Here is a 14,783-nt window from a genome sequence, read left to right as displayed (position 1 = left end):
GTGATAGCTACAGGCCAAAATATAAATTATAATTATTTGTTGTGAACAATTGAGAGGGAGTTTAGAAAGAGATGAGTCATTCACCCTTCTTCATCTGGTCAGAATACCACTCCTAACATTTCAGCAATAAATATACCTCAAAAATACTTCTTTGGCTTTAGGATACCCTGAAGTTGGAAAAGGCACCATGAAAATGCAATTTGCTTCTTTTATCACTGAATATTTTAAACTAAGTCAGAATCTCAGTATTTTTAAGGCAATTAGCCTGTACCTGCTGATTAACACTACAAGTTTGGTGACCTACATACTTATCAAACAAATCCCAAGATCCAGATGGTCTCAGACAAGAGATCAACGAAAGGAAAATGACAGAGACAAATTTATGTATCATTTTGACCAGCATCCTCCAAGATTTACCCTCTGCTGTCACAATCAACTGCCTCAATTTCTGTTCAAACAAAACACAGTTAAATTCTGGTGATGACTGCGATAAATAACGGTGCCTTTAAGCTTTTATCAGTGTGATTTCTTTCTTGAGTTGTGCTATTAAGACAAAGGAAGACTGCAACGTATTAGCTCAGGCGGGATTAATAGAATCAGTGATCCTAGTAAAACACTGACATGGAGAGAGGAGCTCTGGGGAAAGGCTTTACAGCAAGGACAATGAATGAGTGAATTTATAAACTCAGGGGATGGTAGAGAGGAGGGGGTGTGTGTGTGGGGGAGGGAGAACGATGGAATAGTCAGATGAAAGGTTTTCCAACCTGACGTTGTTCCTTGCAATCGTAGATTGACTCAAGGGATCAGTCCACAAAAGGGTAGAAAATTTGAAATGAATAGGAACTTTAGGGTATTTCTGGGAAAATCGGAAGGCAGCTCCTTTGATATTGTTACCGTTTTCCTTGAGGGCTGTTTTTGCAGTTTGAAATAAAGGAGTTGAAATCAAGAGTTGTGAAGCCAGACGAGTTAATAATGGAGCGAGAGTCATGAGTAACCTTGACCTCAAAATGATCTGGGACACTTTGAGGAAATGCACAGCCTAGATTCCAGGCAGCAGCAAAATTGAATACAGCATGCAAAAATAAACTCCCTCACCAAAATATCTTAACAGAGGAACCTCTGCATGTAATCCATAATGCAAGGGAAAACAATCATGCACCTGCAGAAATCAGTTGCAAATAAATGTTGCAACCTGTTTTAACACTTTAATCCCCTCCAAAGCTGTTCCCTTCCAATTGATCCATACTGGCTCATTGATGGCTCTGTTCAACCATCAGTATAGAATCAAAAACTCACCAATGTTTTGCAATTTGTGACAAAAACTTAGGCATTCTGCGTGTAGCAACTTATTCAACAATGTAAAGTATCACAGCCAAGACTAACCCTATTCCCAACTGATCTCCAAATATATACACCTTCCAAGGGAATCTGGATGGCGATCTGCCCAACCCAATAGCTTGCATTTGTAAAGCACCTTTAAGATTGTAAAAATATCTCACGAGAGTGTTATCAAACAAAATTTTACACTGAGTAATATAACGAGATATGTCATCTCCAATGTTCCCTCTATTATTTTTTGTTTTGTTTAAACTATTATTTTAAACGTGCAGGTGCTCTATATTCTTTCATGCAGTGATTCTGCACTCGTAGAAACTATAGAATCCTTACAGCGTGGAAGCAGTTCATTCAGCCCATTGAGTCCATACTGACCCTCTGAAAAGCGTCTCAGCCAGACGCACCCCTATCCTGTCCCTGTAACCCTGCATTTCCCATGGCTAATCCACCTAGCCTGCGCATCTCTGGACTCTATGGGCAATTTAGTATGGTCAATCCACCTAGCCTGCTCATCTCTGGAGTGTAAGAGGAGACTGGAGCACCGAGAGGAAACCCACGCAGACACAGGGAGAACGTGCAACCTCCACACAGACCGTTGTCCAAGGCTGGAATCAAAGCCGGGTCCCTGGCGCTGTGAGGCAGCTAACCACTGACCCACCGTACCACTGCACACATGGCATCTTAATGGGGTTAATGTGCTTGGTCTGTTTTGGATCTTCTAAATTGCTATGCTGCTTAGTGGAAACTTTTTTTTAATGCAACCTAATTTTGCTAATCAACCTGTTCAGAGATGTTATTACACACCTCTGGAGCAAGTAAGAGTTGAACCTAAGTCTCTCAATTCAAGCGTAAGGGCAGTACCACTATGACACAAGGGGGTCCAAGAAACATTACACATCACTGAAACAAATTATCTAATCATTGCTGCTTGTGGCAGATTGCTGTGCATAAATTGGTTGCAACATTTTCTCTATCATAAGAATGACTGCCTTTCTAAAGTGCTTATTGGTTTCATAATATTTCAGGACACCCTGATACTGCAAAAGGACAGGAACAGGACAGGTTCCACTGGGGTTGGGCTATCGAGTCGGATAGTTGAAGAGTCTTGAACAACAGAACAAGGCTAAAAGATTTAGTATAAGAGATTTAAGGCACACAGCTGGTGGAACACACTTTTATACAGAATCAGTGACTTGAGAAACCAACATTTGCCAAAAGACTAAAATAGGTAATTGAAGTAACATTGGATAATGGGATTTGGGAACAGGGCAGGGACTCAGGCTAAGCCTACTGCTTGTGTGGAAGATAAATAACAATACAATAAGTCAGGCCAAACAGCTTACTGACAATTTGTAATTTTGAAGTAATTTCTGATCAGAGTTATACACAGGATTCCCATTCCAAAAATTAATATGTTAATCTATTGCCATCGTAAAAAAGACACAGCAAGAATACAAGATAATAAAATGTGAGGCTGGAAGAACACAGCAGGCCAAGCAGCATCTCAGGAGCACAAAAACTGACGTTTCGGTCCTAGACCCTTCATCAGAGAGGGGGATGGGGTGAGGGTTCTGGAAAAAATAGGGAGAGAGGGGGAGGCGGACCGAAGATGGAGACAAAAGAAGATAGGTGGAGAGGAGATTATAGGTGGGGAGGTAGGGAGGGGATAGGTCAGTCCAGGGAAGACGGACAGGTCAAGGAGGTGGGATGAGGTTAGCAGGTAGATGGGCGTGCGGCTTGGGGTGGGAGGAAGGGATGGGTGAGAGGAAGAACAGGTTAGGGAGGCAGAGACAGGTTGGACTGGTTTTGGGATGCAGTGGGTGGAGGGGAAGAGCTGGGCTGGTTGTGTGGTGCAGTGGGGGGAGGGGACGAACTGGGCTGGTTTAGGGATGCAGTTGGGGAAGGGGAGATTTTGAAACTGGTGAAGTCCACATTGATACCATTAGGCTGCAGGGTTCCCAGGCGGAATATGAGTTGCTGTTCCTGCAACCTTCGGGTGGCATCATTGTGGCACCACAGGAGGCCCATGATGGACATGTCATCTAAAGAATGGGAGGGGGAGTGGAAATGGTTTGCGACTGGGAGGTGCAGTTGTTTGTTGCGAACTGAGCGGAGGTGTTCTGCAAAGCGGTCTCCAAGCCTCCGCTTGGTTTCCCCAATGTAGAGGAAGCCACACCGGGTACAGTGGATGCAGTATACTACATTGGCAGATGTGCAGGTGAACCTCTGCTTAATGTGGAATGTCATCTTGGGGCCTGGGATAGGGGTGAGGGAGGAGGTGTGGGGGCAAGTGTAGCATTTCCTGCGGTTGCAGGGGAAGGTGCCGGGTGTAGTGGGGTTGGAGGGCAGTGTGGAGCGAACAAGGGAGTCACGGAGAGAGTGGTCTCTCCGGAAAGCAGACAGGGGTGGGGATGGAAAAATGTCTTGGGTGGTGGGGTCGGATTGTAAATGGCGGAAGTGTCGGAGGATGATGCGTTGTATCCGGAGATTGGTGGGGTGGTGTGTGAGAATGAGGGGGATCTTCTTTGGGCGGTTGTGGCGGGGGCGGGGTTTGAGGGATGTGCTGCGGGAAATGCGGGAGACGCGGTCAAGGGCGTTCTCGACCACTGTGGGGGGAAAGTTGCAGTCCTTGAAGAACTTGGACATCTGGGATGTGCGGGAGTGGAATGTCTTATCGTGGGAGCAGATGCGGCGGAGGCGGAGGAATTGGGAATAGGGGATGGAACTTTTGCAGGAGGGTGGGTGGGAGGAGGTGTATTCTAGGTAGCTGTGGGAGTCGGTGGGCTTGAAATGGACATCAGTTACAAGCTGGTTGCCTGAGATGGAGACTGAGAGGTCCAAGAAGGTGAGGGCTGTGCTGGAGATGGCCCAGATGAACTGAAGGTTGGGGTGGAAGGTGTTGGTGAAGTGGATGAACTGTTCAAGCTCCTCTGGGAGCAAGAGGCGGCGCCGATACAGTCATCAATGTACCGGAGGAAGAGGTGGGGTTTGGGGCCTGTGTAGGTGCGGAAGAGGGACTGTTCCACATAACCTACAAAGAGGCAGGCATAGCTGGGGCCCATGCGGGTGCCCATGGCCACCCCCTTAGTCTGTAGGAAGTGGGAGGAGTCAAAAGAGAAGTTGTTGAGGGTGAGGACGAGTTCGGCTAGGGGGACTTGTCGGGCCTGCGGGACAGGAAGAAGCTGAGAGCCTTGAGGCCATCTGCATGCAGAATGCAGGTGTATAGGGACTGGACGTCCATGGTGAAGATGAGGTGTTGGGGGCCAGGGAATTGGAAGTCCTGGAGGAGGTGGAGGGCGTGGGTGGTGTCACGGACGTAGGTGGGGAGTTCCTGGACCAAAGGGGAGAAAATGGAGTCCAGATAGGTGGAGATGAGTTCGGTGGGGCAGGAGCAGGCTGAGACGATGGGTCGACCAGGGCAGGCAGGTTTGTGGATTTTGGGAAGGAGATAGAAACGGGCCGTGCGGGGTTGGGGAACAATGGGGTTGGAGAATACCTTTGCCTTGATTCACATCCAGAGATTTCAGTAAGCAAACCGTTCCTCTAAATGTATTAAACAGATACTCCAGTTCTACAGCTTATTTTTCTATAAGATCAAAATGAGAACTAAATTGGAAATCTCAAAAGCTCACAATGCAGCTACAGCATGTGAGGGACTGGTTAAGTCAGAAACTTAATAAGGATGATGATGGGATAGTGTAGGGGGATGGGCTTAGATTAGTTCACAGGTCAGCGCAACATCGAGGGCCGAAGGGCCTGTTCTGCGCTGTATTGTTCTATGTTCTATGAAAATGAGTGTGGAAAAATATTGTACCTCTCACGCGAAATATGTCAAAACAAGCAACACAAGACCCCAAATTAACAGAATGAATCAGGGATGAACAAGAAAGCAGAGAGTAGGCCTTCCCACCCTGGGAACATTGGAATAGATGGAGGCCATTTAGCCTGAGAGTCTATTTGATACCACGGCTCATCTGTAACCTAACTCCATGTACCCATTTCTGTATCTCTTATCTCTTAACACCTTTGCTAAACAAAAACATATCAACCCCAGTTTTAAATTTTACAGTTGATCTCACATCGGTTTACATTTGCAGAAGAGAATTTCAAACTTTAACCACACTTTGAGATTAAAATAATGCGTGTTTGTTTTTGACCAGTGCATATTTAATGGGCTGAAGGGTCTTTTCTGTACTGTAAATCTCCGTGACTCCACTGTAAGTGTAGAAATGTTTCCTCATTTTATTGCTGAGAGGTTTGCTGTTCCAAGAATCCCAATTGCAGAAATAGTTTCTCTCTATCTGCCTAACTAGGTTTACTTATTATCAGTAGGATTTTGGTCAAATCACCCTTTAATCTCCTCAGTTCAAGGTAATACAACCAATACTTCCTCTAAGCAGCATGAGTGTGTAGTTATTCAACAATCCAGAACTTACCATGAATGGCAACAAACTGGTTGCACATCTGAATGGTCCCTTTAAGATGGGATCATTCCTTCTTGAACCAATATGTTCTTTCCATGTGTGGTGCTCAGAGCTGATCACTCTGCTCCAACAAAAACAAAGTTGCTGGAAAAGCTCAGCAGGTCTGGCAGCATCTGTGAAGGAGAAAACAGAGTTAACATTTCGGGTCCGGTGACCCTTCCTCCAAGTTTGGTTCAACTAGAATTGTGTACAGCATCCACCTTTGCAGTATGTCCCGAACTTAACAAATTGCTTTATCATACTATGGCCAACCCAACCAGCTTCACGAGAATATTATCAGCGTAATGATTAAAAAAGCTAAAGAAAGAGATATTTGACGAAGTGAATAGAAGTTAGTCGAAGCATCTTAAAGGAAGAAGAGGAGGCAATAAAACCGTGTTGTGAATTGGCTGGCACAGAAGCAAAGAGTATTAATTACAATTGCTCCCTAAAGTCTTTTGGTATTAATGATTTGGTGACTTTAGTGACAGGTTGGAAAATGTCTTGTGTACCCACTTTGCAACTCTTTGTTATAAATAGCTTTGAGAGACAGTCCTGAACATGTCAGTATAAATGACACGCAAAACCTATCACAACAATACTCATCATACTGATTTGTTTAAAATGTAACAATTCAGATAGAAAACAGAAATACGAAGTCAGATCCTAACATGAGGATGTTAATTCTACAGTATTTTTCTACAATTCTTTTATCATTGGTTTTAGAAAATTGGTATGATTAGGCTTTAATTTTTTGTTGATATTTCAGCCCTTGACAATTTCCCACAAGGATACTTGCAATTAATTAGTATCTGTTCATCAAACATCTCAACGAGCCCATCAGCTCCCTAACACTGAGACAATAAAGTACCTAGAATGGGCAGCTGACAGTCCTTTGATAAGAGATTGAAAAATTTCCCAGATGGTGCATAATGGGTGAAAGTACCATGGGTAGTTTGGTAGTGTGGAAGAGAGCTGTTGAGTTGTACGTGTTAATACTTCTGTGTATATAAAAAGGGCAATGTGAAAACAATTTCCAAGAGGAGGAATATCAGTGCATAGCATGGATACAGGCGATGTTTAGTCAGTGTTTGAAGAAGTCACTCAATATGAGAGTTGTATTAGCTTGTAAACAAACCAGACAGCGATATCTGCGACTATTTTTTCTCACATTATTTTTTCTTGTCAGTAGCAACAACATCCTGCATTTAAACAGCACTTTTAATACAGTAAAAGATCCAGATACATTCCTGAATGCATTATCAAACAAAATTTGACACTGAAGTTTACAACAGGTGACTAAAGGCTTGGTCAAAGAGGTAGGTTTAAAGAACATCATAAGTGGGAGGACAGCAGTGAAGACATTTGGGAGGAGAGAAATTTGGACCATACTGCTAAAGGCATCGACTTCAATTGTGAAAAAATTAAAATTGGAGGTTGTCAAGAGTCTAGAATTGGAAGAGTACAGAAATATCAAGGGATTGAAAGGTTGAAGGAGCTTAGGAAGATAAGGAGGCATAAAGCCATGGAGAAATCTGAAAAAATAGGTGAGAATTTTAAAAGTGAGACATTTCTGAACGAGAAGTCAAAGTAAGCCAGTGAGTTTGTGAATGATGGGTGAACTGCATTTGGTATTCATGAGGAATGAGGAATGATAACAGGAGCTTTGAAAATTTAAACTGAACAATAATCGTAAGCTATGATTCAAGGTCACCATGATTTTCCCCAACTCTGATTCTTCTAGTGAGAAAATGTTCTCTAGTGTCTTGTGCCTGTGGTCATTTCACCTGTGTTGTTAACTGTGTATTAATTCTGTTTAGTTATACCCAAATAGTGGAGATTATCTGAGGATTCACTTATGTCCCTATCATCATAGATAGAAACTATAATTATTTGTTAGGAGGTACATGTTTGCAACATTTACTGCTGTAAATAAATGTTAATAGAAGTGTGTAAAGCTTGGTTCTGGTTTTATCCTTTAACTGATTTTATAGCCAATATGAGCCGAGATATTGACTGTTCTGGAATTTAAATTGTGAGGTGCTATTTTGATTGAGCCAGTTATTTTCATGACCAAGCCCAGCTAGGTGAATAGTTTTCAGTGGGCTAGTCAAACTGGCAGAATATTTAAAAAGCATGCCAAAGGTAATCATCAACACACTGCTCCGGTGATTGGAAATACAATCTGAAAGTTTAAAGCTAAGTCATTCAGCAGTAACATCAAGAAGCATTTGCAAACATGAAACCTGGAAATCTTCTCCCCAAAAAGTTGTTGAGACAGGGGCCCAAATGGAACTTTCAAAATCGCAAATAATAGTCCTTTTGTCAGGCAAGGGTATTAAGGGTTACAGAAACAAGACAGGGAATTGGACTTGAGATACAGCTTAACCATGATCTATCCAATTGGAAGATCAGTTTCAAAGGCTGAATGGCCTCTTGTTGTTCCCACATTCCATAATCTGAGCAAAGGCCAGAGGCTGAATTAGGACATTCCTGGTCCAAGTATTAGCTGAGTTTCAATCTTGAATATAGCTTTATTGAATGTGCCAATAGGAACAGCACTGTGATGTCAGAGTGCCAGAATTTCAGGCACAGACAAATAATTCACATGCTCAGGTACATCACACAGTGAACCGCAATATGAGACCAGCAAAAGGCAGCATTCTTTTGGGTTGCTCTCAGTTGTCCATTTCTGTTTTCTTTCTCCACGTTACGTTGTTCTTTTTAGCAGCCAGACGTCATTTGTAACAGAAACTTTTCATCAGGCTGATACTCTGTGATTGCCACACAAATAACACAATAGAGAAATATAAATGCAGGTTTGTTATTTACACAAAGATTGATGCTGTAGTAAGTGGTATAGACAGAAACAGAGGATGACTAAGCATCTCTGATTGATTACATGAGTGAACAAACTGTGGCACCTGTAATTCAAAACAGCAAGCCATTTTTGTCCTGGCTTTGACCCATAAAAAGCTGGTTGTGAACATTAATTCAATAGCGAAAATCTAAAATCATGGAGGTACATAAGAATTCAGGTGCCTGTGCAAATGAATTGCTGAAATATAGTTTCACGTACATAAATCAGTCAAAAGGGTAAAGAGCATATTAGCTTTTCGAACCACAGGACTAGGATATAAAGAGATGGATGCTTTGCTCAGACAACTCAAAACCCGTAAGTAGATCAATTCTAGGAAGACTTTGCACAGCACCTGACAATTGATATATTTGTCTTAAAAGTACAGTGCTAGATTACCAAGAACATTATTAGGAATTCAAGCATTATGTTTTATGGAAGAATTACATAAACAAGGCATGTATTTCCTGGAACAAAAGTTTAAAGGGTGATTTCATTGAAGTTTTCAGGATTTTGAAAGGAACTGAAACAGTCAGTAGAAGGAAACACTTTCTGTTGATGAGATGAGTCGTGGATAAGGGAACATAACATTAAAATCAGGGCCAAGCTATTTATGAGAGAAGTTAGGAAATGTTTTAACATAAGGCTGGATAGCAGTACTGAATGCTCTGTAGCAAAATAAAATAGATGCTAGTTCAATTAATCATTTTAAATCTGTGATCGATAGATCATTTTAGCCAAGGATATGAAGCCAAGACAGTTGGACAGAGGATGGATACATATAAGTCAGAATATGACAGAATGATGAAACTGGTTCAAGAAGTTGAACCTGCTCCTGTTCCTGTGTTCCAAAAACACACACCTTGGGGGATGCTGCATTGCACACTGAGGCAGGCCTGTCTTTCCAGCAGCACATCCTGTCCTACTACCGTAAGATTTTTACCCCCTCCTGTAGCCTTCCAACTTCCCTATTTCTATGACCACCTTAAGCCCTACAAATCTGCAGTCCTCTGACTGGAGACTCTTCAGCTTCTGAAGTGTTAATTGTTCAACCAATCATTGCACCTTCAGCTGTCTCATCTTCAAAGCTGTGGAATTCTCACTAAAGCTTCTGCCTTTCTCTTTATCCTCCCTTTAAAATATTCCTTAAAACTCACCTCTTTCACTGAGCTTTTGGCACCCCTCCTAATATCTGGTTCAGTGTCAAACTTTGTTAGATATCAGCACTCAATGCACACCACCACCCCCACCCCAACCCCCGGCCCCTTCACCATGTCACTTTACAATGTTACAGGTGCAACAGTACATCAATGCAGATGGTTCCTGAATAACACAATGTCAGCAACTCGATCTGGTGCAGCACCAACTCTGACAGCGCATTCCGGCTTTATTCAAGATTTTAATCGTTTACCGTTGGAAATATGATTAGTGACAGTTATAAACATGCAAATTCTAAAAGACATTCAGTACTCAAAGGGATTAATCTGCACCAGCTGATTTCACCGCCACAGGGAGTTTACCATAGCCTCTGGTAAAACTGTAGGCAGAACACTTCATCCAGTGAAAAGCTCCTCTAATGCAGAAAGACATTGATCCCTACCTCCACCCCAGACACACGTGCAGAAATCCATCAACTATGAGGAAAAGTTTCTTTCAATTTGACTAAGGTAGTTCCCACACATTCACTCATGAGCCTGCTTCTTTATGGAAGGGATGAAATAATTGGGAAAGAAAAGAGTGGTGACAGGCAGCCAGAGTAGCAACATTAAGGCAGACCCATGACACTTTACCAAGTCAAAACCAAGCATTTCAACATTTGATAAATCCTGGTGAATGTAACTGTCTTACATTAACCTGTAGAGGAGGCAGTAACTCTGAAAGAAAGGCATCCTGTGTTGTTCTTGAATAGGACGGTAATCACCATACTTGGAAAACCAAGACTTCCAATTCATTCTCGCTGGATTTTTCCTAGTCATCACCAGGAATAGTCCCTTTTCCAACTACCCCAACAATGCCAAGCTCTGAGCTAACACAGGTAAGGGTTGCTTCCTCTTTCTTACTGTTAGCTACAATGAGGCAAGAAAGGGAGTATTTACCGATCTTTGTCACAATAGGTGCATTTCACACAGATGCCAACTGATATAAATGCTTTTTATACCCACAACATGAATGTTCTCAAGCGAAAGATACATCCACTTCAGTCAAAATTCATCAAAGCAACCAAAAGGGCGATGATGGGGAGATCAGCATTCCAGTTGAAAAGTTAAACATTTTTCTGCCAAATATAATTAGAACTCGAGATGTTCATAATCTCATTCATTTAACAGGGGTTAGCCCCTTGGCAGTGTTGTCAAGGCGGTTTCACAATAATTAATACCCAATCAAAATACACACACGCACACATACAGAGCAGCAAAACACGCAGTTACACGGGGTGAAAACTGTTTTATGGATACACGCGGTTGCATCTTCTAAGTGAATCCGAAGCGAGCATCCTTGTGCCAGCTGCCGGGATGACACTAACCTGAATGGTGCAGGAATATTCGGAATCGTCCAGCAGCCTGACGGTGCAGTCAAACTCCCGGTCCAGGTTCCTGATGCTGCCGCTCCTTAACCTGCTCAGCATCTTCCCTGGGGTTTAGGCAGCGTAAAACACAGCGAAACAGGGCGGATTATTGTGTTGTTTTCTAACCGAGGTTTTATTCTGACTGTTGGTTTGATTTGCCTCCTTCCGCTGCAGGTTGCAGCCCCTTGCTGGCGCTGGGCTGGATGGGGTCTCTGGAGCACGGCTGCTCTCTCCTCATCTCCCCTGGATGTCGCTGGAGCTGATGCTCTCGCATCGCAGCGAGCGTGAGCGGCCAGGGCAAAGTATCCAGGCAGAGGGGGGAAACCTCACCGCGACCCCGATTGACAGCCCGCTTGACCAATCCTCACCAGGAGCTCTGTAATTGGCATTGTCACCTACCAATGGTGCTCAGAGGTGGGCGGTAACTGGAGGCGGTGTGCGGGGGCGGGCACAGGGCGGGCATCCCCCGCTGACCAGCGAGAGTGAGCCTGTTCAATGGGGACGAATAGTCGCAGGTTCAATTATTGGAGACAAACTTGTACAGTGGGTGCAGGAAATCTGTGAATGCAATGCATAAAATAAACAGACGCTGGTTTTCACATTTACACCCCTAAGATTTCTTTTATGCCCAGCCATTGCGTTTGTATCCGCTTTGTGTGTTTCCCATTGTGCTCGCAAATACTGCATAATGAGAGCCCGGACAACACCGGATTTAATTTGTTCTCTCTGCAGCGCCTCTACACAGCTCTCAGTGACTGTTCCGCATACATTTCCCTTTTATTAGCACGCAGCTCAGTCGACTGACAGCGAAATCTATTGGGGTTTTCCACGACCCCCGGAATAAACTCCTCAAGGGTAAGGGCAGTCTCTGAGGTTTGTGGGGACAAAACAGCTAGCGAGGTCTAAATAAAGACAAGGAAAAAAAGGGGGAGCGAAAGGAAGCATCAAACACGCTGAACTGCATCTAGATCCAGCACAGTGAACCGGCGCCTTTGTGTGAGTTATTACCGCGTTTGGTAATTACTAGCCAAAGGGCAGATCAATTTACATATCTAAATATATTATTAGAACTTGGGTGAACAAAGCGAAATACCCAAATCATTTCGGTGAGAAAGTACGAAGACTCGGTTGGAAAGTCAACTACAGAAAAAATCTCCAGCCACGACTCAGAAACGTCATGAACATTATTAATACCATGAAATCGTTCACCTTAAAGGAGAAGTCAGGTTCCTTGAAGCAGATTAGAGTGAACAAAACAACGGTAAAGCACACCGCATTGTGTGAGGCGCCAATATGGGCTCATATGGCTTAGCTAACAATTAATAATGTATTCTCAAATGTTAGAGCAATATTAATAAGAGAACTAAATATTCAAATCTGTCTTATTAACATTCATAAATAGTTCCCAAACTTCACCTTGCTGGCCATTTTGGGTCCAGACAGCATGGCATCTCAGACCTGCACCTGGCTTAGGATTTGATGACAGATAGCCATCCAAAGGAACTACACAGTCCAGAAGGAGGTCATTGGACCATGTCCTGGCTAATGAATCCGCATTCCTTCATGTTAAGTACCACTTGGAGGAAGTACTGAGGATGGCATGGGCACAGAAAGTACCCCGGATGGGAAATTTCAATGTCCATCACCAGCAGTGCCACTTGCTGAGGCAGTGGTCGAGGCCTGAAGGACATCGTGCCGGGTCTGTGCTGGGTGGTGGGTGAAATCAATTTGATCTTGCCTTCAATAATCTACCTGTTGCATGTGTTTTTATCCTGACTGTATTGGTAGAAGTGACTGTCTTTACTTTGAGGATCCTCACCGTCATGTTGATGAGCAATACCACCATGTTAAATGAGATTGAGCAACTTAAATCTGCGCATCCATGAGGCCTGATGGACCAGCAGCAATAAAATTGCTAAAGTGCTCCTAAACGAACAGATCAGATCTTGGCTGTGGATCCTGCCATATCTATTGATATAGATGCTGGTAGACAATTCAAGAATTCACAGGATGCTCAACAATGGGAGAGCCCAGCACATCAGTGCAAAGGACTGAAGTATTTGTATCTATCTTCAGCTAGAAATACTAAGTAGACGATCCATGGTGGCCTCCTCCTGAGGTCCCCACTAGGTGCCGTTATTCAGCTAATTTAGTTTCACCCAAATAATATCAAGAGTTGGCCGAAGTCTGTAGATACTGCAAAGGCTATGATCCCTGATAATATTCTATCAATGGTACTGAAGACTTGTGCTGCCCCTTAGCCAACATATTCCAGTGCAGCCACAGCAATGATAATGTCTACACGACAATGTAAAAAAAAATGCCCAAGGATGTCATATACACAGAAAACAGGACAAATCTAACCCAGCCAACTACCAATTTATCAGTCAACCCTTGATTATCAAAAGAGTTGGAAGGAGTCATCAACAGTCTATGATATAAAAACAAGGAACTGCGGATGCTGGAAATTTAAAACAAAAATAGAAAGTGATGAAGAAACTTGTGGGTCCAGCAGCATCGATTGAGGAAAAATCAGAGTTAACATTTTGAGTCCAGTGAGAAGTCACTGATGTTCACTGATGAAGGGTCACTGGACTCAAAACATTAAATTTGTTTTTCTCTCTACAGATGCCACCGGACCTGCTGAGTTGGTCCAGCACTTTCTGTTTTTGTTCCACTCAGCTCGTGACCTCATTACAGCCTTGGTCCAAACACAAACAAAAGAGCTGAACTCCAGAGGTGAGGTGACAGCGAATGTCCTTGACATTAAGGCAGCATTCTAGTGACAGTGTCAGCAAAGAGTCCTGGCAAAACTTGACACAGTGGGAGTTGGGGGAGCACTTGCTGCTGATTGTGCTTGTTGAAGGTGAACCATCTCAGCTCTGGGTCATCTCTGCAGGAGTTCCTTTGGGTACTGATCTAGATAAATCAGCTTCAACTGCTTTATCAATGATCTTCCCTCCATCATAAAGTCAGAAATGGGGATAATTTCTGATGATTGCACCATGTTCAGCAGCATTCACAACAACCCAAATGCTGAAGCTGATCATGTTTATTTACAGCAAGACCTGGCAATATCGGGGCTTGGGCTAGTAAATAGCAAATAGCATTTGCACCGCACAAGTGCCAGGCAATCACCATCCATCGTCAACAAGTCTGAATCTGACCATCACGCCGTAATATTCAATGTTATTATCATCATTGAATCCCCCACTATCAATGTCATGGAGGTTACAATTCATCAGCAACTGAACTGGATCATCCATATAAATACAATGGCTGCAAAAGCAGATCTAAGGCTAGGAGTTCTGTAGCAAATAATTCACTTCCTGTTACCACATTGTCATTCACCATCTACAAGGCACATGTCAGTTTGGGCTGAGAAATGTTATTGTAGAGAACTCTATAGAGTCTTGAGGATTAAGTCGGGCCATTCGGCCCATCTAGTCAATGTTTATGCATTGCATAAAGTGCCTCCTTGCTGTTCCCCACTTTGTCCTATTAGCTGAGTCTTCAGTTTCTTTGTCTGTCATATGTTTATATAATTTTACCATCAAAGCGA

General features: G+C 43.2%; 1 protein-coding gene across 5 annotated transcripts in view; it reads right to left on the bottom strand.

Moving 5' to 3' along the window:
- Nucleotides 1-11,569, bottom strand: part of LOC125467160 (FERM domain-containing protein 5-like) — a 280,497-nt gene extending 268,928 nt beyond the window's left edge. For 2 of the 5 annotated variants that reach the window (XM_059639275.1, XM_059639276.1), the window contains exons 1-2: nucleotides 11,180-11,214; nucleotides 5,772-5,932 (exon numbers count right to left, since the gene is read on the bottom strand). In XM_059639275.1, the coding sequence (XP_059495258.1) occupies nucleotides 5,772-5,774 (3 nt within the window). In that variant the 5' untranslated portion in view covers nucleotides 5,775-5,932; nucleotides 11,180-11,214. Of the gene's footprint in view, nucleotides 1-5,771; nucleotides 5,933-11,179 lie in introns of all 5 variants that reach the window. The other 3 variants (XM_059639274.1, XM_059639277.1, XM_059639278.1) reach the window with 3 other exon arrangements.
- Nucleotides 11,570-14,783: the final 3,214 nt, after the last annotated feature.

Source organism: Stegostoma tigrinum, chromosome 33, assembly GCF_030684315.1.
Source record: "Stegostoma tigrinum isolate sSteTig4 chromosome 33, sSteTig4.hap1, whole genome shotgun sequence".
NCBI classification, from domain to species: domain Eukaryota; kingdom Metazoa; phylum Chordata; class Chondrichthyes; order Orectolobiformes; family Stegostomatidae; genus Stegostoma; species Stegostoma tigrinum.
This window is presented reverse-complemented; position numbering and strand designations above follow the sequence as displayed.